Source organism: Talpa occidentalis, unplaced genomic scaffold (genome assembly GCF_014898055.3).
Source record: "Talpa occidentalis isolate TD23 unplaced genomic scaffold, MPIMG_talOcc4v2.1 talOcc4.4, whole genome shotgun sequence".
Classification (NCBI taxonomy): domain Eukaryota; kingdom Metazoa; phylum Chordata; class Mammalia; order Eulipotyphla; family Talpidae; genus Talpa; species Talpa occidentalis.
Genome location: NW_023604295.1, coordinates 40,121,539 through 40,147,009, shown reverse-complemented (window position 1 = coordinate 40,147,009; position 25,471 = coordinate 40,121,539). Strand labels below are relative to the sequence as shown.

The following is a 25,471-nucleotide window of genomic DNA, read 5'->3' as shown; positions in this document are numbered from 1 at the left end:
TGGAGGGACTGTGGCCCTGGAGGCTAACCCTTATCTGTTTGTTTGCTTATTTCTAAGGGCTACAGTGCCAGGAAGAGGAGCGCAGCCCCCCCCCCCCCCCAGGAAAAAAAAAGAAACAGGAAATTGTTCAAAAGGGGATGATGAAATGAGAAAAGCAGCAGGAAACAGATCAGGAACCAGGAGAGGCTGAGCCAAAGGAACTAAGACTTGAGACCAGGCAGGCCTGAGGGCTAAATCCTCTAACTGCTGGGACTCCTTCCCTCTTGGCCCTGACCAGCTGGGTCTCCAGGACGGAAGTGACTGTTCCTGTTACCGAAGGACAGTCCATGTCACCCATTCCTCTGGCCTCAGTGCAGAGGTGGGAATCTGTGCCATCCTAGGTATCCTATGTGGTGTGGCCTGTACAGTGTGGCCTGTACCCTTCTGTCCACCCCCTCTACTTCTACTGCCAAGTCTGGGGGTGCTCTCTGGGGCCCCCAGAGCCCCAGGTGACTCCTTGATGCTGCTCAGAGATCTCTGTCCCTCACCAGTGGTTCTGTTGTGCCACCCTGGAGTGCCACCCTGGCCCAGAGCTGCTTGCATGAGGGAGTCAAAGCAGGAGGGTAAGGGGAAAATGAGGGTCCAACTTGGAGGCTCCCAGGAGCGGTTCTCAAAGGCACCCACACGTCACACAGCATGCAGGTTGCAGGTTTTTCCCCAGCCAGAAGCCACACTTCAGAAATCATTGGTAATTTTGTGGCTTGTTTTTAAATTTGTGCCACAGCTATATGTCTATGAGTGAAATTTGGGAAATCACCTTTTTGTTTCACAGGAAGGATGACATTGAGTCCCCAGTTAGATACTGCCTTCTGCCACCTATGTCGGGCTAATTTGTTTCTGTTTCTTGGGATTGACTATGAATTTGTAACATAGCAATACCCATCCTGGGGTTGGTACCTTCACTGTTCTGCCTCCTGTGCCCCTTTGTTCACAGGTGTGCACGCAGCATGCGCACGCTCTGCAGCCTTCCAGCTCAACTCACTGGTCCTTTGGCTGGGATTCAGGTTTAGTTTAAATGGGACGCGACTAGTCTTTGAATTTCTATATCCTTTTCTTGTCAAACTGTTGAACATTAGCAGAGATAAGAAAGTTGTTGAATTGGGTCAGAGCATTTCAGGGTTGGAAAGACTTGATGATCCCCTCATCAGTTCTTGAACCTTTCTCGTGACATTCCAGGAGAGTGAGATTGTCCAGTGCAACCTGCTCAGGCTCGTGAATGAAAGCCGCCTCTTTCATCTTTTGACATATTTTGGTTTTAGAAAGTTCTTTCTGACATTGTCCAAAACCTGCTTATATCTATTAATGCTTATACCGACTATTGACCTCATTGAAGAAGCCTGACTCCTTTCAAAAACACAAAGGCAGGTATCAATGAGGAGGAATAGCCCCACTTTCCTCGTGTGTTCCCCACAGGATATATTTCCAGACAACTCACCATCCAGATGGCTTATTTTCCCCTTAAAATTTGGGGCCTAGATTTGAATACCATGCTTCATTTGAGAGGGGTGGATGCCAACCAGATACAGAGTAAGGTGATATTCTCCCCTCTGCCAGTGAAAACCAGGCCTCTGTTGATATGACTGCATCCTGCATCCCCTGATAAGGAAATGCAGTGCTTATAGTCACAGTAAGTTCTGTGCATCCCCTTTGTGTGGCCACCCCAATGTACCAGAATAAAACTGGATTTGGCTGGTTAGACCCCATAACGAGATATTCTTGGGAGAACAGGGCATGCTTCCTAAACTGCTCTGAAAATGACTTGGGAAAGGGGGGAAAAGAGACTGGGGGGATTATTTATGGTGGTCGGGTACTGGGGCAGGGTGTCATGCAGGCCGGAGCTGCTTGCATGGTTTAAACTTTCCACTGGCACCAAAGGAGGGGCTTTCTTATCTGCTTGCCCAGATGTGGAACAGAGGGAAAAAGGGAGGTGTGGGGCTTGAGAGCTGTCAGCAGTAAATGTGAAAAAATGGTCACACCATTACTTTCCATTTTCATTTATTTTCTATTTTTACATACACTGAAGTGCACAGATGCTCAAGTATAGCCAGTTTTGACAAATATAACTAACCCCCACTCAAGAGAGGTAATGTTTCCATTTTTGAAGCTACAATCAAGGTGGGGCTCATGGTCACAAGCTGGTATGGCTGGTTAGCGTGGTGCCATCACATGGCTTCCTGTTTATGGCTGGGCTGGGCCCACTGACCTGCCTCTCTGGGTGGTGTGAGGGGTGGGCTGCTTTGCTCTTCCCACCATTCAGTGTCTGCTTCATGACCACTGCAGACCAGGCGGGTGTGTTTGTGTATGTTCTAACAAGTCCTTGGTGAAATATTTAATAGAGCAGGGCAGAGAGAGGCCTGATTTTATTCAGTGAGGACAGTTGAAGCCCCTTTTCTGATCCTGTTCCCAGGACTGGGGATAAAAGGAGGGTGAGCCACAGTGCTCACTTTCTGGGGCCATCCCCAGGGGAGCATCGCCAGCTAACCAACTTAATGTCACATGTGCACAGTTGTATCTTGTAAAAAGTACATAAAGGATTAATTAATTCTGTGTGGATAGTCAGGAGAGCCTATGTGAGGATGAGGAGTTTGGCAGGACTTTCACTGAAACCCGAGGAAGAGACAAGGCTTCCAGGATCCTCTCCCAGAGGAAGAATTCCTGGCTGTTCGTGCTGATGTGAAGGCCCAGAGAGAGAGGGTGGCAATGGTCTCTGACATGCTGTGTCAGCCGGCTGGAGTGTTAACGCCCAGGCAGGCCTTTGAGTTCCTTGCCAGGCTTCAGTAGTTGGCTGAGTCCTATATCTAAAATCACGCTTTCAGCAGACTCCTTGGGCAAGTGCCGTGTGAGGTCAGGAGTGTTGCTGTGGGAACAGTGACTCTTCTGACTGAGATATTCATACTGTCAGTTCCAGCCCCAAACATGGGCCTTTGCCTGTTTGGAGGCCCCAGGTAAGCATAGGGAGTTGGCACATGCAGGCCGTGGTGCTTGATACAGGCCCATGTTTACTCCAGGGCTCCAGCCACATCCATTCCCATATGTCTCTAGAGGAAATTGAGAAGCCTGGGGAGCCTAGTAGTTGTGATAAATAAATCAGATAGCATCAGAGTATCAGCCAGTACTGATGGTTCACAAGCATGGATGGCTGTGTTTGGCATTAAGTAACTCTAACAGAAGTGGGATTCATATTCATTTAATCCCAGTTATTTTCAGATTGTGGGAGCAGAGATGAGTACAAGGGTATCAGAATTATCTGGAGGGTATTCAAACATTCTGTATAGGCCCAAGAATATGAAATGCTCCCTGGAGTGGGACCAGAGTTTCTCTTCTCCCTTCCAGGTCATTACTGGAGTGTGGTCCTGTTAAAGTGACTGAAACAGGGGCAGAGAGTAACCTTTTTCAACTGAAACAGGGGCACAAGAGACCACAGCGTCTTTGAGACCAGAGCGCCACCCAAAAGCCCCAGAAGGCCAAAAAGGCCAAAAACCAAAAGCTAAAGGACAGTGCCCGATAAGAGGACATGCCACTCTCTGTGGCTTCTCACCCGTGCGCACAATTGCAAGAGACCTTAGACTCCAGGAACAACCACCATGGGGTTTATTTACAAACAGGGGAAATAACAAGCTCACTGTACCCACAAGTGGCGGCTGCCTCACCCAGGTACCAACAACAAACAGCTCTTAGAGGCACCAGGCCCAGGGCCTGTGGTGCTCCTTTCAGGCAGTGTCAGACAGGACCGAGGCCCAGTCCATGAACAGTCCCTCTGCTTCTCTTCCCTCCTTGGAGGGCAGCTGCTGGATGCTGCTTTTCCTCTTTCTTCAGAGGGTGGAACCAGCTTTTCGGCGGGGGGGACTTCGGTCATCTCCTTTTCTGGGGGCTCCTTAGCTTCCTCCAACCGTGGCTTATATTCTCTTTCACCCACAAGTCTGATTAGACCATTTAGCATCAATCAACTCACACCCGATTGGTCCATTACAAACGGCAGTTACTGAGCTCTGAGGAGCAACTGCCGCAACTGACTTATGGTGGGCCAGCAGGGTCGAAAGGACATCACTGTCCTGCCGGCTCCCACCACTCAGATGGCTGGGTTTCGGTAACAACAACATATGTTTAAGGTTTGAGGACAGGTGTAAGGTTGTGTGTCCCTTACCAAGGCTTGACCTCAGCTATTACTTGTCTCTGATGACGTCTGCACTAGTAAAGCTAGGTAGGCTACACTGAACTGCAGGATCACACAGGGACTAAAGTCTCAGTGCCTTTTTTCCCAGGAAATGTCACTTTGGGTATAATGGCTTTCTCGGACAACCTATTTTCAAGCAGCAACCCAGGAATCCAGGCCTCATCCATTCTGTAGCCATGCTACCTGGAGTACGTGCTTGCAAGGGAAGAGGGAGTCAGGTTGGGCAATGGCTTTTCACTGAGTGCAGAGGTTACACCCATCACTTCTGTTTGCAGCCTGTCAGCCAGGAGCTGGTCTATGGCCACCTAATTGCAGGCATCAGAGCAGGGTAAGGGTGAACTCTAGAAATGTTCTTAGCACTGTGTCCACCTGAGACCTGTTTTGAAAGAGTCCAGACCCAAACCCAATTGTCCTGGAAATCTCTATGATGCACACAGAACTGATTCTTTCTCCAAATTTGCCCTTTTCTTATCTTGGCAGATGATGGAGTACCTGAGCCACAAAGGAATCATCGTAGATTTCTCTTCCTTCCCCATTGCTCCCTGTATTGTCACCAGTTCCTCCCTCCCGCCACGTTTCTCTTGATAGTTTCTGCTCTCAGTTCCTGTCCACAGGGTGGCGTTCACCAGTGCACATGGTGCCTCTGCATGGCCCTGCCTGCCAACATTTTGAAATACTTACATTCTGGTTAAGTTGACATACCCCCTGCTGCCCACTGATGCTAGCCTGACCAGGCCTCTGGATCCTGCACCAGTATTCCAGGAGGCTTCCCTTCCCATTGGTTGGTCTTGCTTTATACACTCTTGGCCTGTGGGTGTTCTTGTTACTTGTCAGGTCATGCCACTTGTCTTCTAAGGGCTTGAGTTGAGCTTTCCTCCTGGGTGTGCTTTCCTGACCCTTCTCTCCCCAGCAGAGTTTGCTGGCCACCTCTCTGGCCCAGAGCATATGGCCATCACTTGGGATGGCCATTTGAAAACCACCCCAAGATGCTTTGAAATGATGTCTTTAATCATTGAGAAAATGGGGTTCAGTTAATGAAAATACAGTTTCGGGCCTCCCCTGGTGGCGCAGCGGTTGAGCGCTGGGCTGCTAAGCTGTCCACAGCCTCTGCAGCACTGGTTTGTTCCCCGGCTGCCGCGAGGGTCCCACAAAAAAAAAAAAACCAACTTAAAAATACAGTTTCATGCCAGCCTTTAGGCACATATTGCGTGCACCCTGGGAGGTGTTCTTGCACCAAGTCTTATGCAACTTGGGAAATAATACCACCCAGGTCATCTGCTTGTGTGGTACAGGTATTGAGATGGTGGGCATGGGGTTAGAACGGGCCTCAGGAACTAGCTAGGTCTAGCTCCTTTTTCTACAGTTTTACACACTCTGTGGACTCAGGCCACAGAGAGGCAGACCACACATAACTGGGCTCCTGTGGGTAAAGCTGACTTGCTGGTCTAACCAGAAAAGCAGAGATCTCTGGTCTGTGCTGTCAGGAATACTGCCTGCTGGGTTTCAGGGACACATCTGGCTCCATGGAGCCTTTGATGCTCGCCTTGCCTTCCCATCCAGGAGTTGGCAAGGAGCTGGAGGGCAGCACTAGGGGATGGGTTGGTAAGCATTGGTTCTGTTCTTTTCTGCAGTTTCTACATTCCACAGGTCAGCAAGACAGGGCATGCTGAGGCTGATTAGAGAGGACCCCACTTATGAATCTCCCTTTGGAGACCCAGCCCTTTCATATGAGCCCCACCTGCTAGCTGAAAGTGCACTCCATGCTGTGCTATGCAGGGCCTCCTCACGGGGAAGCTTGAGAGCAGGGAAGTGTCCAGATTGTCAGTCAGATTCTGGAGCCCAGGAGGAGTTTGGACTCCACTGTCCCAGCTCTGTTCCCACCACCCAGGCTGCAGCAGTCTGCCAGCCATCTGTAACAGCATACCCTTCTCAGCCATGGCTTTGATTCAGAGCCTCATTCTCTCTTGTATTGACAAGGACACCTGCCCTTTAGCTGTTTCCCTCTGCAGTCTGGTCTCCTGCTGCAGCCTGGAGAGGGTTGCAGTGTGTAGACCTGGTCCTGTCAGTCTTGTGACCAGTAGCTTCCTTGGCTCCCTGCCCAGTTGTGGCACTGGAGCACTCCCTGCCTTCACTGTCATCAGTCCCTCCTGTACTTTTAACTCTGTCCTAGAAAGATTCTGGCTTCTGTCTTTCAAGGTCTATTATGGATTGAACGGTACCCCCTCGCCCCACAGCCTGGTAATTTCATATATTGAAGTTTAACGTCCCCTGTGATGGTATTTGGAGATGGAGCCTTTGGGACAGAGACACAGAGAGGTGCCATGTCTGCAGAGTGGGGAGATAGCCAAATCAGACCCTCCCTGCCCAAAGCCCCCCAGTGGGTCTGGTGCCCACTCAGCTCTCCACTTAGACTTGTACACTCCTCTCTCCTTTGTTTTTACTCAAATGCAGTAAAGGCATCCCCTAACTTTGCACTGGTAGCTCCTTGGCTCTCTCTTGGCCCAGACCTTTTGCATATTTGAGCTCTTTGAGGTCTCACTTCCATGTTGCTGTTCTCCACCCCCCCCCCGCCCCCTGCAGTCCTCCAGTGCCCTGCTGTGTGCCCTCACTGTTCCGTCTCTCCATAGCACTTCCTGCTGTCTGAAGTCATCTTCTCCAGACAGTGAGGGGTACAAAGCAGGATGCTTGCCTGACTCTTTCCTGTGCTGTTTGCTGTGGCTAGGATGGCACCTGGCACACAGTAGGAGAAAGTAAATATTTGTGGTATGATTCAAGGAGTGCAAAGTTGTTGGTCATAAGTGGGAAAGGTACCCAGCATCACTGCCGCGTCTGCAGTTGCTGGGACAAACAGTCTGAGCCCTGCTTGGTGCCGCCCCCGACTTGGGAGAGAACACAGGGCCTCTCACACTGGGCAGTGCCGCAGTCAGCTTCCGGAGTGGAGGGAATGTTTTTCCCTCTAGAGTGATTTACTTCTAGCAATGTCAAATTTCTGTTTTTATTACAGCATCTCAAACCTGTCATTAGATGCAGAAGGAAAATTTGGTGCAGTTCCAGAATTTACTTTTGAAAAGGAGAAGGATTCCATCCTTGGACAGAAAAAAAATTACAGTTCTGCTGAGGGGCATGTTTTTGACTCCTAGGAAAACGCTGACTTTTTAGAGACTTTGTTTCTATGAAAGGAATTAAGGTTACCGGCATCATGGTTGTAAGGAAGATATGAATGGAGGTAAAAGTGCTTTAAATAGAAAATAAAACTCATCCTGACTTCCATGGAAAAGGAGCGTTCTTTTTTCTTTTTCTTTTCTTTTTTTTTTTTTTTTTGATGCTCGTTGCTTCTGTGACCACATAGTCATGGCTGGCTTTATAATTGAATTGTTTGGCAATAGTCTAAAGATTGTTCGCTCTTCTGTCACTGGCAATTATCAAGCTCTGTACCTGGATGTTTATCACTAATGACTCCAATAAATCACAATCAACTGTTGTACAGACTGTACAGAGGCAACTTCATCTCTTAATATCAGACTGGAACACTAATAAAGCAAATTGGCCCTGACCCAGCACCCTCGTACCCAGACCCCGCACACTGACCTGCCTCTGTAGAGGAAAGAGGGGCAGGTCATGTCTCCCGGTCGCTGCTCAGTCAGGTCAGGGTAGGTGTAGACAACAGTCAAGACAACAATAACCTGGACACCATCCTGCAATGAAAAGGTTAAAATGTTGTAGGTTTCCATGGGGATGATGAATTTTTTTCTTTTACAGGCATGCAGGAAATTAAACCACAAGAAAGGCCAAGTTGAATTTCTTAATCTACCCCAAACAATGAAATTCGAAGTGTGGGTTTATGGTTGGAAAGTGACTGGGTAAAAATAGCACTGACTGACTCAACAAATCGGCCTCCTCAGGCTGCCAGAGCCTCAGACTCAGACCCAGAGTGTGTAGACTCAGGGAACAGAACCCTGTGCTTGGTTGGTCAGAACTTGCCTCCTTGGGGAAAGCTAGGGGTACCAGGGGGGACTCAATTTCTCCTTTACTATCTCCTGCCAAGGTTCACCACCTTCTCCATACTCAATTCTAGAAGTTTCCAGCCCAGACTCACCAGTGTCCTTTAGTGGATAGCTTGGTCTTGGCCTTACATGGTATTTGGGCAACAGCAGCCTTATTGCCTCAGTTTACCGCCCTTGCCATGAAGAATTGACTGAACTTTCTGGTTTACGCCCTTGTGTTATATATCTCTAAGGCTGCTCTTTCCTTCTTTTTTTTTTTCTCTTTTGGATTCTTCTAGGCCTAAACCTCTGAGAATGAAGATTGACTTCTGGGAGAAAGAACGGGCCCAATAGACTTGAGGGTTTTTCTGAGTTGCTCAGAAACCCAAAGCATCTGTCATTAGCTCTGGACATCCAAGATGTACTTGTCAAGGGATGATGGGGAAAATGTAGCACAGATGTGTTAGATGAATGACTGCAAAAGAAAACAGATGAAAATAACACCCATCTATTATGTGCTTTAAAAAAAAATTCCATTTTTTAATTTAAATTTTATTATTTTATTATTTTATATATATATATTTTTTATTTATTTACACAAGCATTGGGTACAGTCAGAAGCGCGGGAGGGTGAGAGAATTCACCAGAGCCAGAGCGGGGAGCAGAGCTGGCAGAAGGACCGAAGTACACTGCTGAGGGGAGCAGCGGGCCGCAGGAGAGGTCTGCGCACCATGTGGGACCCTCCTCCGGTGGCCGGGGAGCAGCTGGGAATCGAACCGGCGCTGCAGAGGCTGCCGGCAGCTTCCCAACTCAGCGCTCAACCGCTGCGCCACTGGGGAGGCCCTATTTTATATATTTTTTACATCATTTTTCATTTTTGCACAATGTATGCATTTTCATCTTGGTTATAGTCCCCATACAATTCCCACCCCCCTTGTTTTGATCCTACTCCCTCCTCCCCTCAGCCCCTCCCCACCACAGTGTGTCTCTGGTTCATAGTTGCTTGTTGATCTTTCTTTGAAAAATGCATTTGGAAATCTAGAAAACCAATCCTCTCATGGTGAAGGAGCAGGAAGTCAGAAATTTCTAAATGCATTTGCCTTCGGAAAAAGATGATAAACATGGGTCCCTCTGGCTACCTGCGAAGGCTTCCTAAGGAAACTTGAGGTCATGGCCGAATGCCTTAAACTGCATATACTTTGCTGGAAAATGGATTTTTTCCTATGAGACAGTTAATGTATCTCTTTAATAATGCTTTTACTCTAAAAGCAATACATGCCCATTTTGAAAAGATGAAAAAGTAATTAAAAATGCACATTTTCTTCTAGTCTCATGTGTATACACACACACATATAAATACACAATTCACTAATATATTTGACAAACTGGTGGTTTTTTATTAGATATTATAATATTACATATTTTAAATTATTTCTGTGATTACTATATATGTGATGTATACATATATGTGTTAGAATTCTTAGACTGGTATAAAAAGAAATTTAAAATAATTTGTAACTTTATTATGGGATCAGAGTGTGTGGTGGCTGGCCTCCAAAGAGGACTCCTAATGAGCCATGCCTCCTGGTATTGACACCTCTGTGTTGTCCCCCTTCTTGAACTTTCGATGGCTTGTGGGTTGTTTTTGATGAATAGGATACAGTGGAAGTATGCAGCATGACCTTTAAGGCTCGTCACCAGGAGCGTTGTGCAGCTTCGGCCTGGGTCTCTGGGAACACTTGTACTTGGCAAGCTCCCTTTTGGAATCCAGCTGCCCTCTGGGCAAAGCCAAAACTCCAGGCAGTGCCTACATGAAAGCACTCTGGTTGAAACTCCAGCTGAGCAATTTGCCAGCATATGCAACTACTAGCACATGTGTAGTGTGCACATCCAGCCTGGCTGGGCCTTTAGGACATTGCAGCCTCAGCACCCACTTTCTGGTGTCCACATGAGAGACCCCACTTGAGAACTACCTGGCTAAGCCTAGCGGACACACAGAACCATGAGGGATAATCATACCCTATTTTAAGCTCCTCGGTTTGGGGGTGGTTTGTTACCCAGCAGCAGATAACTAGATAACTGGCATAGGGTGCGGGCTGGCCTCAAAGTCAGCCCATTTAAAAGGAGTATGCTGAGGCGAAAGAGCTCAGACTGTAGGGCCAGGTGGCGTGTGCATCTTGCTATGTCACTCATGAGCTGTGTGACTTCAGGCAGTGATGTACTCTGAGCCTTGGTTTGCTACATGTGTTAAGTGGAAATTGGCAGGAATAAAGAATTCCAATGTCTGGCATGTAGTATGTAGTCAGTAAAAGATTTCAGAGGGGAATAGTTTGTTGCCATGAAGAGTGATGGAGAAGATGCAAACAGCAGGGGCAGGGACAGCGACCATATAATGAAAATCCTACTGCATTTGCACTTCTCGAGGCTAGGTAGAGTGTCATTTATTTTTGGACCTCCTCGACCCTTGGGAGAGTACTCGACTCACTTGGCTTGAGGTGACTGAGGTAACACAGTGTGGCATAACATTTGTGCCTCCTATATACACAAGCAGGTGGCTTATGAGGGAGAGGAAAAGGGCACCTGGGTTCAGAGTCACAGGTGGCAGGGTCGGGAGGGGTGTCAGAGCGCATCTGTTCCAACCCTCTTGTCTTTGCAGGCTGGGAAACTGATGTCCAGAGGGGAAATGACTTGCCCAAGGTGGGACACTGTGGCAGAGCCAGCCTGTGAGCCAGGACTTAACCCAGTGCCCTGTACTCACACCTGCCTAATGTTCCTGAGTTCATGTTTCATTAATTAAGTCAGAGCCCACTGTATTGCCTGCTTTTAAAAATGAGGGAAAGCAAAGGTGTTCTGGTGTTGCCTTTTAAAAGTACCTCTAATGGGCATTTATGTGATTCATTTGTTTATTAAGCGCCCTCTCACCTGATGCTGCTGGAGAGTTTTTTTTTTTTTTAAAGAGTTATTTATTTTTACAAGCACTGGGGTACAGGTGAGAGGCGCGGGAGTGTAAGAGAATTCACCAGAGACAGAGCGGGAGCAGAACAGGCAGGACCGAAATACACTGCTGAAGGGAGCAGTGGGCTGGAAAGGAGAGGTCTGCTGCACCATGTGGGAATCTCCCTGGCTGGCTGGGAATTGAACCAGTGCTGCAGAGGCTGCGGACAGCTTCACAGCACTGCACTCAACCCACTGCGCCACTGGGGAGGCCCAGCTGGTGAGTTTTCAAGAGGGTCATTGCCACATGGATGGCAGCTCTGACCCTGCCTCCTTGCCCGATCTCTGCGGTGGGCAGCACCAGAGCCTCCCAGTGGGGGAAGAATTAAGTTGGCACCATCTGTCATGAGTGGGGTAGCTGGAAAGCTTTTCTTGACAGCAGAATACCAGCTCATAAGCCTAGCAGGAATGAATGCATTAGAAATTCACCCTATGATAATAGTCATTATTGTAATAATTTATTCAGATGATAAGAATCAATGGAGGCTGGACCAGAGCAGGTAAAAGTTTGTTTATGAATAGACTATTTTCGTAGTCTCAAAGTATGTTCCCAAAATGGTATTGTTATGAAGAAAAAAATAGTGACTACAGTCAGCAGAATTCACCTCGCCAACAATGAGACGAGGGGACACCTGGGCCTCCTGGTAGGACAGCGAGCAGACACAGCATCAATTCTGCCACCCAGGGAGCCCTAGGCAAACCCACACTGAGGGACATTTTACTGAGTAACTGGCCTGTGCTCCCCAAGTTGTCCCAGGTACATAGGAGACAAACAAAACTGAGGAAGAATTTCACATGGAAGAGACATGACAGCCATAGCCACCCTGGACTAGAAATTTTGCTTTTGGACAAGTGACTGTAGATTAAATGGTGGTGATGTATTAATGTTAATTTCCTGTGTTTGATAGCCGGGCATTAAGAACAGGTCCTTGTTTTTTAGGAAGTGCACACATATTTAGGGGTTAATTTTTTTTTCTTTCTTCTGCAGTTATGTCCATTTGACATTGTATTTTATGTCTTTAAAAATTAAAATAACTTGTTTTTTCTTTCAAGGAAGATAGAAATAACTTTTTTTTCTTTAATTAAAGGAAGATAGAAAGTAAATTAAACAAACTGAAAATTTAATTCAAACAGGAATTAATTGGTGCTTAAGGACAACATGGTAGACAGAATCTTCTGGGCTGCAGTCTGAAGGAACATGTACCTAGAGGTTTCCAGGGGATGCCCACACCTGAGGAAGCAGGTTTGTGTTTCAGGTGAAAATTGGAGTCTGGACTACCAGCATCGGGGCCAGTCTTCTGACTTCACGTTCTTGGGGAATTCTTTTCTGACTCATGGTAGGAGAGACTCCTCTTCATCTTGGTAAACAGGAATAAAAGCCATGAAATGTAAGAACATCTTGGGTGGGAGAAAAGTGGGGACTATGAACCCCACTTGAGTGGATTAAATGAAGTAAATTATGTGAAGGTAACTAGACTAATACCTGGCATGTCAAAACTTTTTCATTTTATAGATGATGATTAATAGTTCATCTTTTTTTAAAATATGGTATAGGGCCTCCCCGGTGGCGCAGCGGTTGAGCGCTGAGTCGGGAAGCTGCCGGCAGCCTCTGCAGCGCCTGATTGATCCCTAACTGCCGGGTGAGGGTCCCACATGGTGCGCAGACCTCTCCTGCCGCCCGCTGCTCCCCTCAGCAGTGTACTTCGGTCCTTCTGCCTGTTCTGCTCCCTGCTCTGGCTCTGGTGAATTCTCTCACCCTCCCGCACTTCTGACCAGTGTTTGTATTAATAAATAAATAAGTCTTTAAAATATGGTAAAAAAAATTAGTAAAATAACCTAACATTTTGGCAAGATGCCTCCCTCAGGAGACAGGAATCCTGAGGACCCACTGACCATTGGCAAGTCAGTTTGCAAACTGTCACGGGGTAACAGGTGTGGTTACTGAAAAGATTAAAACTTCGTTTTCCCCTTCTGCTTCAAATTGTGAGGAAATAAGTCCTTTTCCACATATAAATCTCAGTGAGGTATTTCTGGGTTCATAAAGTGGAGAAATTGGTTTTTCTCCTTGGAAGGTGCCATGATATAGGGTCACTGTCTCCTTAGCTGCCTCTCCAGAGAAATGCTAGGCAGGTGCCCGAGCACAGGCTTCTTCCCTGGAAGAAGCTGGTCATCCTCTGCCTGACCAGCTCCGCAGGAGCCTTGTGCGAGCAGCTCAGCCATGCACTTCCCTCTCTCGCTGCAGGTCCTTCTGCTGACACAACTGGGAGGAGGCTGGAGGAGACTTGCAGCCACACATGCATCCCTGGATGGCTGGCCTGAGATCTTAGGGGTGTTTGAACCATTGTTACTTTTGGTCTCTGTTATATGTGGTTGGACCCAAGCTTATGGATGTGCCTGCCCCCTGCCCCCGGGGGGAGGGTGTTGAAAGAATTTAATGAGCTAAAATCTCATCTGATGTGCTGCTATTGTCACTGCCATCTGAGCAACTGAAGGTGCACGGCCACAGTGGGAAGACCCTGACAGGTGGCCAGGCCCACGGGCAGAGAGTGGGGATCAGTTGCTGGGGGATGTGGGATATAACCTTTGTTAGTTCCCCTGATTTTACACCGATTCCTTAGGTGTTGTGGGCTCAGATGCCAGCAAGGAGGGAGTAAGTGGTAAGAAGATGTAAAGAGGGGGCAGATGAGATTAGAAAGAGGAGCCCCCATCTTTCCAAAAATGAACCCTAAAATGAGGGACTTGGGAAGTTCAATTGTGACCCTTTGGGCAGACCAATGGCATCTGAAGGCCATTTTCCAGAAAACACCTATTAGTGCTGTCCAACGGGACTGCATGCTTCAGTGCCACCCGTGTTTCTGGGAAAGCCTGCTGGGGAGCAGCACAACTCAGTGTTTGTGAGCAAGGTCAAATTGTGGTCCTGCCCCAAATAGGAAGGAGACAGCAGAGGAAGTCGGTGGCGGACACCAGAGAGTCGCAGGCTGGGAGAGGCCCAGGCACCATGTCTGTGTCATAAAATGAAAGGAGGGGGGTATTCTGCTTTTCAAATCCAAAGTTCAATTTCCCCTGCATGTTAAACTTCATAAAGAAGTACGTGAGCCCTAATTTCATTTTGGCATTAGAAGAGAGGAAAATTGAGACCAGGTATTTGTTGTTTTATTATATATGTCCCTAAAGTTTTTCAGCCGAGTTTGAAATAAATTCTTCCTGATCCTAAAGGGTGTGATTTATAACCAGTCCCAGAAGGTGCTAAAGGCGAGGGAGGGAACTCTGCACTGTTAGTGAAGCAAAAAACCATGTCTTTTCATAATAATTTGTTATGTCCACAAAACAGGAGCTGAGGGTTGTAAAACATGTTATGGCTGAGTTACAGCTAACACTCAGTTTTTTCTGCTTAATTTTGAGAGAGCAAGTAAGGTTAGAAGAATGAATTTGTTGTATAGCTAATACATAAAACTGACTGTGGTCATTAATTTCAACCTCTTGGCCCCAAAACCTTTTAGCAGAGCTGCTAACAGGTTGTGTAAATCATTCTTATGAACTTCATTTCCTTTCCCCTCCTCTCCTCCCTCGGAGGTGGGGGCAGGCTGCTAATGTGGAAAACACAGATTAGCATGGTGAGAAGCAGGGTCTTCCTGGCTGGGTACCTGCAGAACTGAGTGCTGGTTACACAGGCCCCTCCTGGGGTCCAAAGGCAGGGAAGCCTGGGGTGCAGAGCAAGCATGGCTCTTCAGGGCCCAACACATCTGAGTGTGAAATTCCACTTCTGCCTCTCACCAGCTGTGTGATCTTGATTACCAAGCTTAACTTGATTTCCTCATTTGTCAAACAGAAGAAGTTACACTAATCTAAGAGCTCTGGGATGATGAAATGAGTATAATATATTTATGCATGTTGGTTATTGTCATTAAATTCTTCCAACTTTTGTGGCATGAAGCTCTTTTTTTTCCCTGAGAATTTCTCCATTAGTCTCTGCTTAACAAAAGGGAACCCCAATAGTGTTCAAATTCCTTGGGGATGGAGATCTTGAGTGTAGTGGTAGGGAAGTGGGGTTCGATTGTCTGTTCATAGGAGCCCCAGTCACTGTACCCAGACTAGAGCTGTCTGCCATTTTCATCCTGGAAGTGGTAGCATTTCTTGTTTTTAAGATAGGATGATTTTTAAAAGACTAAAGGATAAAGGCTTTTAAAGAAAATTATGTGATGGAGCAGCAAACTCTTGGGTAAGGCAAATCTGTGATGGCTCAAAACTGATGCTTTCTTGCTAGTTGTCTTAGAAAGTTACCAAAACGCTCTGAGCCTAGGATTCTCCATTTGAGAATGGTGGGTACTAATAATACCACCGTGCAGAAGCATAGAGGTGATTCACGAGCTGAGCTAGTAAATATGCAGCCTGAGCGCGGCCCTGGCACACAGACATGCTCTCTGTATATTAGGGGGGGAACGTTTGGCTGATCAGGCTGGAGGAGCCCCAGGAACCTGTGCCCAAGGCCTTGGACCCTTGGCATGTTTCACTGTGTACCTTCATAGCAGCTCCTCTCAGCTTAGCCAGCTGTCTCACAGCTGGGCCTCACATAGTAGCAGCTTTGGAGAAGGAAAGAGTCTGGCTGGGAAGCCACCAAATTGCCAGTTGGATGTAACAACCACTGTAGCCAATTCTGACCTTGGACCCCTTCAAGGACACAGCTTGGGGTTTGTGTGTTGTGGTGGCAGGCCCTTCATTACAGCCTGAGCCTCTCCAGTGGGAGAAGCCTGTCAGTGTGGCTGGCGTGGTTGGCGTGGCCAGCATGGCACAGGTTGGGACTGTACCTGTCCCTAGGGCCTCAAAACAGCTTCTCCCAGATGAGCCTCTACCATTAGAGGAAGTCTCCACCCCTATCCGTTGCCCTTTGGCTCCTGCAGGCCAGAGGTACTGCCAAACAGCAATTTTAAAATGCCAGAAGATGACAAAGCAGGTGGCAAATTGCTGCAATATTTCCAAGTGGACAATGGGAAATCCAGCTCCCTTTCCAAGCAGCTGCTTCCAGGTCCTCAGCCTTACATAGCTTGGGGTTGTCATAATTTCCCTTCTCCCTGAACCCTCTGCCTATTTGTAGAAAGCTCAGGCTGACGTTCTGAGGGGAAAGCCCTCTGCCATGTCATAAACATTTATCTTGGGAAGCTCTTACGATTCAGAAAGGCAGAAGGAGAGGTGCTTTCACGTGGTTCATCTGCCCCTCTCAGAGTCTGGCGTGTTCCCACGAGAGCGGGCATGTTGCTTTGCATGTGTTGAGATGTGTTTACCAGGAGTTGTTTCTGGAGATAAAAGGGAGCCCAGAGTAAAGGATTTTTTTCCCTGTTGTTTGTTTTCAGAATCATTACTCACTCACTCCAGGCTGTAATTCCATCCATGGTCAGACGATATGCCTTGTGGCTGGTTTAATCGGAGGCTGATGATGAGTTGGCCAAACCTGTTCCCACTGGGGAATGTTGACTTGGGAACCTCCCAGCCGGTTCTCAGGTGGTGGCTGTTGCCTTCTGTCATGCTCTTGTACAGAGGAGTCACCCCTGCCCAGCCAGGCTGCTGGGGGTGGGTATCTGGACCCTAAGAACCATCGCCTGGTTCATCACCTGACTCTTCAAGGCCCCAGATGCTGACGGTGGTCGTGGGTCTCAAATGTCTTGAAAGCTGCATCTTCAACCAGCACTTTTGATCTTGTCTTTTCCAACTTTTTAGAGCCAGGTGGCATCTTTTTATTAGCCTGAAAAGAGCATGAGAGGATGAGGTGATCAGACATGTCCCTTGTGAAGACAGTACCACACATTTTTCTACTCCCTGAATTTAAAGTTCAAGTGGAAATGTATCTTAGACCAGAAAGTCTGCCCAGGTGCTTGGCATCTTTTCTCACTTAGGGTTGACACTTCAGTGTCTCCTGTCTTGGTGTCAAGCATGCATCAGTCTTGTGTCTGAGGGCTTCAGCCAGGGCCCTGGAGGCAGCACTTTTTCTACTTTCTGAAATAGCCCTGGTCAACCTTCTGGATTTCTTACCAAATATCGTTCCTCATGGAAACCAGTGTTGAGAGCTCTGGCTGCCGACACGTGAGGTGGGGATGCCGGAAGCAGTGCTGGGTCCCCTCGTCTACCAAGAGACCTGGTCAGTTAGCCCCAGCAGTGGAGCACTCTGAGGAGGGCACCCAGCACAATGTGTCCCTCAAATACCAGGTGCCCACAAAGGGATTTTCCTGACACATGAGCAAACTTCCTGCTGCCTGAGAAAATAACACAGACACAATGAAACGTCAGCTCTTTTGTGATTTAAACACATACGTGAGAAGATTTTTATATCTGAGCAGCTATTTGGAAGGCCCCTCATCCAGCTAGTTGGCTGTGGCAGCAAACACATTTCCAGGAATGACTGGGTCTAACTAGAACAGAGGACAGCGGGGCGGGTGGTGGACAGTGCTCTTCTGTGGTCACTGCGCCTCACTCTGGTCGCTGAGCTTGCGTCTCTACGCAAGCATCCACGACTGCTGATGCTAAGTCAGATTCCTGCTTCCCTTTGAATGAAGCAAGGCTCAATTCAAGAGGAATGTAAAGATTTGTTTTGCTTGTTTTTTTTTTAACATCCCTCCCTGATGAAACTATGGAGAGTAAGTTTCTCATTCCTAAAAGCTGGCTATCAGGGTGTGGATTACGGAGGTCTCTGATTTCATCTCCTTGGCTACTGCTTATTAGTCTTCAGTTTTACATGTTCATGGGGTGATGTACAGATACTCGGTGGGGGCCTGGCAAGTCTTGTGCACAACCCTTTGGGCCATTACACAATATTTTCTGTTCTCCCATATTGGGAGTTGGTGGTGGGAAAGGGAGCTAATTAATACAAGAGCAATAGCATCTTTTTTCCAGAATGAGTCAGAAGACCTGAGCTGGGATCAGCTTTGCCACTTACCTCAACTGTGTGATCCCCTGATAAGTTCCCTTTCTTCTTTGGTCCTCAGTTTCCCCATCTGTAAAATGGGTAAAATTGGCTTCAGTTACTATGAGGCTCTCTTCAGATCTGTTATCCTGGATTATTCTGTCCTCTATCTTTCTGTTATCTTCTCATGGGATTCTGACATGGTAGTCATCACCAGCCTTAAATGCTGGTTTTTCTCTTGATGTTTGGAGCTGTCTACTCCTCCCTTTTCTCAGACATTCTTCTTCCCTGTGCTTAATAGATCTCATCTCTTCCTTGCTTGTGTAGCAAATATTCATTTGTTTGTCCCATTTCAGTGGGCCTACTGCTGTCATTGTAACTGTCCTCCAGCCAGTGTCCTTTCCTGGCTCACTGTGCCTGCCCTTCCATACGCCAGTCTCCTTTCGTCCTTACAACAGCATTTCAGCATATGTATAAAACCTCCCAGATGCAGTTCCCACCAAGAGATGATTATACCAAGGACCAGGACCCTTAAAAAAAAAATCCCATCCTAATGAATTCCAGCATTCCTAGTAAGCATCTTCCTCTTTTCAACTTGGCATCTTGCTGCATAATTACATAAGGGGATAGCTGTCTGGACAGATGCCCACGTGACCGTGCAGGCTGTGCTGGGACTCCCAGCCTCCCTCTAGAAGGGAGTGTCCTGCCTCAGCCTGAAAGGTGACTGCTGGGTCAGTCCTTTCCCATCCATGTGAAAGGGTCACACTGTGTGGAGCTGCTGCCCCTTTCCTTCCTCATCAGTTAAACCTGTTTGGTGGGGCCCCGTTTGAAAGAAGCGCGAGCCATTTTTAGCAAACCCTTACTGAAAGATGCTTTAGAAATGGGGAATTTTAAAAGATGTTAAGAATCTCTCAAATTGACCTTTGTCTTAGGACTGCCCAAGAGCTCCCAGGTTCACTCCTGACTAGTCCTTAAAAGGCAGGAAAGTGCTCAACTTTAGTGAGGGCTTTTTAAAGACAAAGCCTGGGCTCTTCCAAAATGAAGGAGCCAGTTTCTTCAGAGACTTCTGACTTCCTGGGGCAGGCCTTTCCAGTACATCCCCCACCGAGGGAGCATGCTCTCTGGCAAGGGCGGTGAGACAGGCACAAGGGAGCAGTGACCTGGGCGGGGAGCCTCCACTTCTGAGGAGGGCTGTCCTGGCAGGCCAGGAATGGGAGCATTCAGGCTGCACCATGCAGAATAAGTGAGATTTAGATGACCTGAAAGTTCAGAGAGATAGCATGTGGTGGCTTTCAGGAAGAATTACTGACTGACTGACTGACTGAATACATAACCTCTGTACCACCAGGGGTTTCTTCAGTTATAGTGAAATTGCCATTTTCATGTAGAGGACTGCTCTCACACTTACCTGTGGAATATACAGAAACAGACCAAAGGGTCAGAAAAAGCTAAGCCAATAACAAATCCTAGACTCTGTGGGTGTCTAAACTGTAGAGTTGAGGCCACTGGAGTGAGTGAGAGGGAGGGCAGAGTGGAGGGGGCACAGTGGACTATGGGGGTGGGTAATGGGTGTGGGTGTGGTAGCAAACAATACCTGAAGGAGGAGATCCTATACCTCTAAAACAGTGTTATAAACCTATATGTCCTCAAAAAAAAAAAAACCCAAAAAACAGGGCCCCCTGGTTAAGACGCAACCTATGAAGCAATCTGCATCCTCTGCAGCACGAGTTCGATTCCTGCCGGCCAGGGAGCTACCCACATGGCACAGCAGACCTCTCCTGTCTTGCCCCTCACTCCCTTCAGCAGTGTACTTCGTTCGATCTGCCTGTTCTGTTCCCCACTCTGTCTCTGGTGAATCCTCTTACTCCCCGCACCTCTGGCCTGTACCCCAGTTCTTGTACACATAAATAAATAAATCCTTTTTAGAAAAAGACAAAAAAACACGCCTTCATTTGGCCAGCTTATTGCTGTGTTCCAGAATGCTTTTTTGTCTGTCAAGGTCTTTGGCACTCTTCCCTGCTTCTGGGTGCCCTGGGTAGGTACCAGTGGAGCCAAAATTCACCTCCCTGGAGTTCCTCTTGGATCAGAGGGGGAATCAGTAGCTATTAGAAGGAGTGTGTAGGGCCCTTGATTCCAGGGACCAGGGTTAGAATCCCAGCTCCAACACATGCCTGTTGGGTGACCTTAGGCTATTGTTTTTAACCTTTCTAAGCTTCCATTTCTTTGTCTTAAACATGGGAATAACTCCACTTAATGTGTTGGGTGGTTATGAGAAATAAATAATTGTGTGGGCAATGCTAGACACTTAAAAACTACTTAGAGAGAGGGTGTTTCCTTGTGCCATTGTTGATGTGACTGGAAATGTTCTCTGGGCCTTGAGGATGAGATTTTTCCTTCTTCCATTGACTGACAATGCCACAAAATTACCATCATATATCCTTGAGGTTTCCCATCTCTCTGTCCTTTTATCAGCCAAACCTGCAATGATGTCACTGCCTGCTCGGGATGGTGGTGCTATCCTGTCCCTTTCATTAGGGCTCTGCTTTGCCTTAGTTAGGCGCTGTCTGGGACCCTGGGAGTTGGGGCATGGAGGTGCTCCAAAAGAAAGTGGACAAATGGCTGAAGAGGGGATGTGCTGCGAGTCATCTCCATCAGAACTTCTTGATGCTGCAACTCTTACCCCTCCATGTTCTCCCCTGTGACACAGTGTCTTTCCCTGGGGTCACCTGGTGGTTCACCAGGCAACCTCTGAGAGCAGCAGGTGCCCGAGACTGTCCTGTGGCATGTCTGTATCCTCTGCACTTAGTTTAGGGCCACTTTCTGGGAGACAGCCAAGTCACCATGAGAGCTTCCTGACATCCAGGCTCCCAGGCCTTCACTTTCCCAGTTGTTAGTGCAAGAGGGAAAGTAGCAGTTTTACTCATCACATGTGGGATGGGCAGTTTGAGGCCAGTCAGGCATCCACTGTGACCTGGGCAGCCTTGTACTGTGGCCCCCTCCCACAAGGCTAGGAGACCCAACCTGGGGTCTCTCACTTTACTCTGGCAGCTGGATATTTACTTCTGATTTTTTCAGATTGTAGATTGTCAACTAGTGTTATGTTTCTGCAGCACAAAGGCAAATAGAACAGGCAACAAAGGAATCCATTTTCTTCAGTTATAATTTGCATTCATGTGCTCTTACTCCCTGGTCAGGCATTGCCCTTAGTACCAAACACCCTCACTTCTTCAATCCCTTGAGGAGCACCGGGGCCCCTCTTCCATTTCATGTCAGCGCTACTTCCCCATATGTCTCTCCTCAATGGCAGGGTCCCAGTCAGCAAGCTTTCTGTCCCCTCCTTCCTGGTGTTGGCTACCTACAGCATAGCGCTTGGGCAAGCTGGGTTGGGTGAATGACCAGGGGAGGAACTTGGCCAGCACCTCCTTCCTGCCTTCCCAGAGCCAAGTCCCTGGAGGCCAAAGAAGCAAATGGCTCTTACATGTCAGGTACTGTTAGCCTCTCTTTGATTCGTTATTATAACTGTTTGTCTTTCAGGCAGTGGGCTAATACTCACAGTGTCTGAGGCCTTTCAGATGCTTCTCTGAGGGCTTGTCCTGTGTCAAGGTGTGCAGCATGTACTAGAAGGGCCTGAGAGAGTAACAGCTGTCACCGCTCTTTCTGTGAGTCATTTACCACCTGCATGCTTCGAGTTGTCATAGGGAGTCCAGAGTGTATCATCCAGTCAGATACTTCTGAGAACTAGATGTTGTGCTATGCACAATTACACCAGAAGAGTAGGCTTCCCCTGGAGCAGGTGGTTACCTAGTTTGAAACAAAAGGTATGTCCATCAATGGAAGGAATTCCAGCAATGGGAGAACTGTTTTGAAGACTCCACTGCTAAGGGGTTGCTGTCTAAGGAAGGGCCTTGTTTCCTGCTCTGCACCAGTCAGTGACAGGAGAATCACCCTGGGCCTGTTTCTGTGTCCTCCACTTCATTTCCACCAATGACTGAGCCTCCCAGGATGTGTGTTTGTGTATTATTGTTGTATTTTTCTTTCCTCTAGAAATCCTGCGAATAATTCAGCTGGACCTAGACCTAAAGTACAAGACCAACATCCGAGAATTGTTTGAGGAGTTTGACAACTTCCTGCCCAGTGCTGTCATTGGCATAGCGAGAGAGATGCAGCCAGTGTACAGGTATGTGGCAGCTGTAGGGGGCAGCTCCGGGACCCCTCCAGCCCTTAACCCCTCTCTTTCCTGCCGCCCATGGCAGACTGAGCTCATTTGCAGTCTTTCTGTATTTGATATGGTAAGGACACATTTGCACTTATTTCTTATGGGGGGGAGGTAGTGGGATGTGTGTGTGTGTGTGTTTTGGGGTCCAAGGTCTGCTCCAAAACTGTAGTTGCTAACTTGTTCTTTCTGGAGTATTTGTGACATTTCTCTTGTGGAAGCCTTGCTATTGGGTTGTTGGTTCTGGTGGAGCTCAGAATTTTTAAATTGTGGGCTTTGTCTTATAGAAGAGGTATCAGGGTATGACTTTAACTTGCTGTTCTGGTTGTGAACTAGGCCTTCTTGGCGTCTGAGTCACCAGCTTCTTCCATGTATAAGCTGAGTGCCCATGCAGCCTCTGTAAGGAGGAAAAGGCAGAACACCTTTGGGCCCAGATTGCCATCACCTAGTTAAGGGGAAGAAGCACATTCTTCAAGAGTTGGTGTTTTATTGTCCTACAGGATCCTAGCCACATTCTAGTGCCTGACAATCTGGAGAATGTTCAAGAATATTCACTGCAGTATTGTTTGTGGTAGCCAAAACCTGAAAATAGCTTAAGTGTCCAAAGAGAGTAGAATGGATAAAGAAAATATCTTTATCCAGTTGAGTACATACAGAAACAAAAATGAGCCAACGGTAGTTACATGCACAGACAAAATGAAGCTGTGATCTTCTTTTTTTTTTTTTTTTTTTTTTTTTTGGCATTTGGTAGTCATTTAATTTGATAAGCAGAATGCATGAATTTAAAAAAAAGGTGTACTGTGAAGCTGTGATCTTTAAGGATACAGACACCAGAGGTAAAAATGAGGAAAACCAAGGAAATTATCTCAAACTCCCCCTGCAGTTCCTTCTGGGATGGAGGGGGTGGGTGTGGGGGCCGGGGCCATGGGGTTTACCTCTGGAGTGCTGCAGTAGTTTTAGTTTGGTGTTTGCAAGTGCACTTTCCAGTGCAATTTATCTCTTCCAGTTGAAGGAAAAGGAAACAGGTTTTTGTTAAAATCTGGGCCAATGGCCCTGGGTCCCTAGAGTTCCATGTTGCTGACTCTTCCTGCACAAAGCCACCTGGAGCTGGGATTTCCCTGTTCCCTGGCCACTCTTAGTCCTCCTGTGGACCCTAATGTTTACTCCCTGGGTGCATTCTTGGAGCTGGCCCCCCATCTTTGGAGAGCTACAGGCACAGGCGACCAGTGACTCAAGAGGAGGCATTTCTCCTAAGAGGGAGGGAAGGGTGACAGCCTCTGCTTAGTTGTGGTACTTGCAAAACCCAAGTCACATAACAGGAAATTCCTGCAAGGCCTCTGAGTGAGCTGATAAGTCCTGGGCCTTCTGGGCTGTTCTGCCTTTCTCTGTCCTCTTACTCTGCTGTGGAGGAAGGTCTGAGCACTCACCTGCTGTTTGAACTCACAACAGCCTCCTTGACTCACACCTTTACCTTCCTGTAAGGTAGATTTTTTTTTTTTTAAGATCTATTTGTTTGTTTATACAAGTCAGAAGTGCAGGAGGGTGAGAGAATTCACCAGAGCCAGAGCAGGGAGCAGAACAGGCAAAAGGACCGAAGTACACTGCTGAGGGGAGCAGCGGGCGGCAGGAGAGGTCTGCGAGCCATGTGGAACCCTCACCTGGTGGCTGGGGATCGAACCGCGCCACAGAGGCTTCGGGCAGCTTCATAGCCCAGCGCTCAACCGCTGCACCGCGAGGGGAGGCCCCACTAAGGTAGATCTTGTGTGTAGGTTCCTGATTTCACAAAGGGAGGTGACAGGAAGAGCACTGATGTGCTAGTCCCACTCGCTTGCCTTGTGGGGGCTGGGCTTCCCCATGTGAGAATGGGAGCAGGGCCACCCCAAGGCCTCCCTTCCTAGTTCTGGCATCTGTGAGCCCAGCTCTTCTTGTTATAGGACAGGGAGAGGGGTAGCCCAAACCCCGCAAACCTGCCTACTCTAAATGGGTTCTGCCATCCGCCGCATCAACACAAAACATAGGAGACTTTAATGGGAAGGAACTTTAATAAAACTAGGAAACAATACAGGTAAGGCAAAGAGTCTAGTTTCTAAATGAAGCACCCAAAGTTACCCGTCCCCTCGTGGGTAAAAGTCCATCCAAATGGGATTGGCCCAGAGCAAGGCCCCAAAGCCTGCCATAAGTCTAAAGCATCTTCCAGTGGGGACCCTCAGAAAAGGGTCAGAAACAACCAGACAAGCCTGGAAGGAAAAGAGCAAAATCAAAATCAAGATAGAAGCTGCCATTGTCACCTCCCCACGGGTCTCACCCACATCTGTGTCACCCAGTCCACGACCAAAAGACAAGCGCAGTTTCTTCACGTGTCTCTCGGCTCCATGCGCCTCCTCCAGGTCTCCTTCTGGCTCCATCCTGCTTCCTTCCTTCCTCAGTCTCTTCTGCAGCTTCTCTTCTTCCTGCTCAGCTCCACCCTCCCTTGGGTGGGGCAGGGAACCTCCCCCTTTCCTGGGGACCACCCTGTTACATTCTGACTGTCACTCCCCCTTGTTATCCTGAAGCTGCTTGTCTTCAGGGTCCCTCATCACTCCACTGAGGCCACAGTCTCAAGAATAATCAGACCATGCTAATTATCATCATATTTTCCTCTCAAGTTTTATTGATTTTCCACATTTACACAACAGTATAACTTGGGGGGCAGACCTTCAGACCTCCGTAGGTTCATGCCTCACTCACCCTTCTCCTGATCTGCAGGGCCACAACCCTGTGACCTTCCCTCCCGTTTGGTAACCAGTTTTTCCCTTCCCTCCATCCCCTCTGGTAACCAGTTTATTTTTTACAGAGTCTGAGAATTATTCTTGTCATTTTGCCAGTTTGTTTTCTTTGACTATTTATTTTCCAGAAGTGAATGAAACCATCTGGTAACTCTCTTTCACCCTCTGACTTATTTGACATAGCATCATCACCTTAGGCAAGATGCATCCATTTTGCCCCTAAAGGCACCATGTCATCTTTTTTTAATGGTCAAGTTGTATTCATTGAGTCTGTATTCCACTGTGTCTTTATCTAGTCGACTCTTCATGGGCATATAGGTTGATTCTGTGACTTGGGGACTGTGAATGATGCCGCTTTTTCATAGTCTTTAAACCTAGTTACTTAAAAATCACACTTAATTTAAATGGTGT

The 25,471-nt window shown here is 47.7% G+C and overlaps 1 protein-coding gene across 1 annotated transcript in view; it reads left to right on the top strand.

Annotated features, from left to right (window-relative positions):
• The window catches only part of XXYLT1 (xyloside xylosyltransferase 1), a 148,392-nt gene that overhangs the window by 54,984 nt on the left and 67,937 nt on the right, over positions 1-25,471 (top strand). Inside the window, exon 3 of the mRNA XM_037525310.2 lies at positions 22,127-22,259. Coding sequence (XP_037381207.1) covers positions 22,127-22,259 — 133 coding nt within the window. The remainder of the gene's footprint in view (positions 1-22,126; positions 22,260-25,471) is intronic.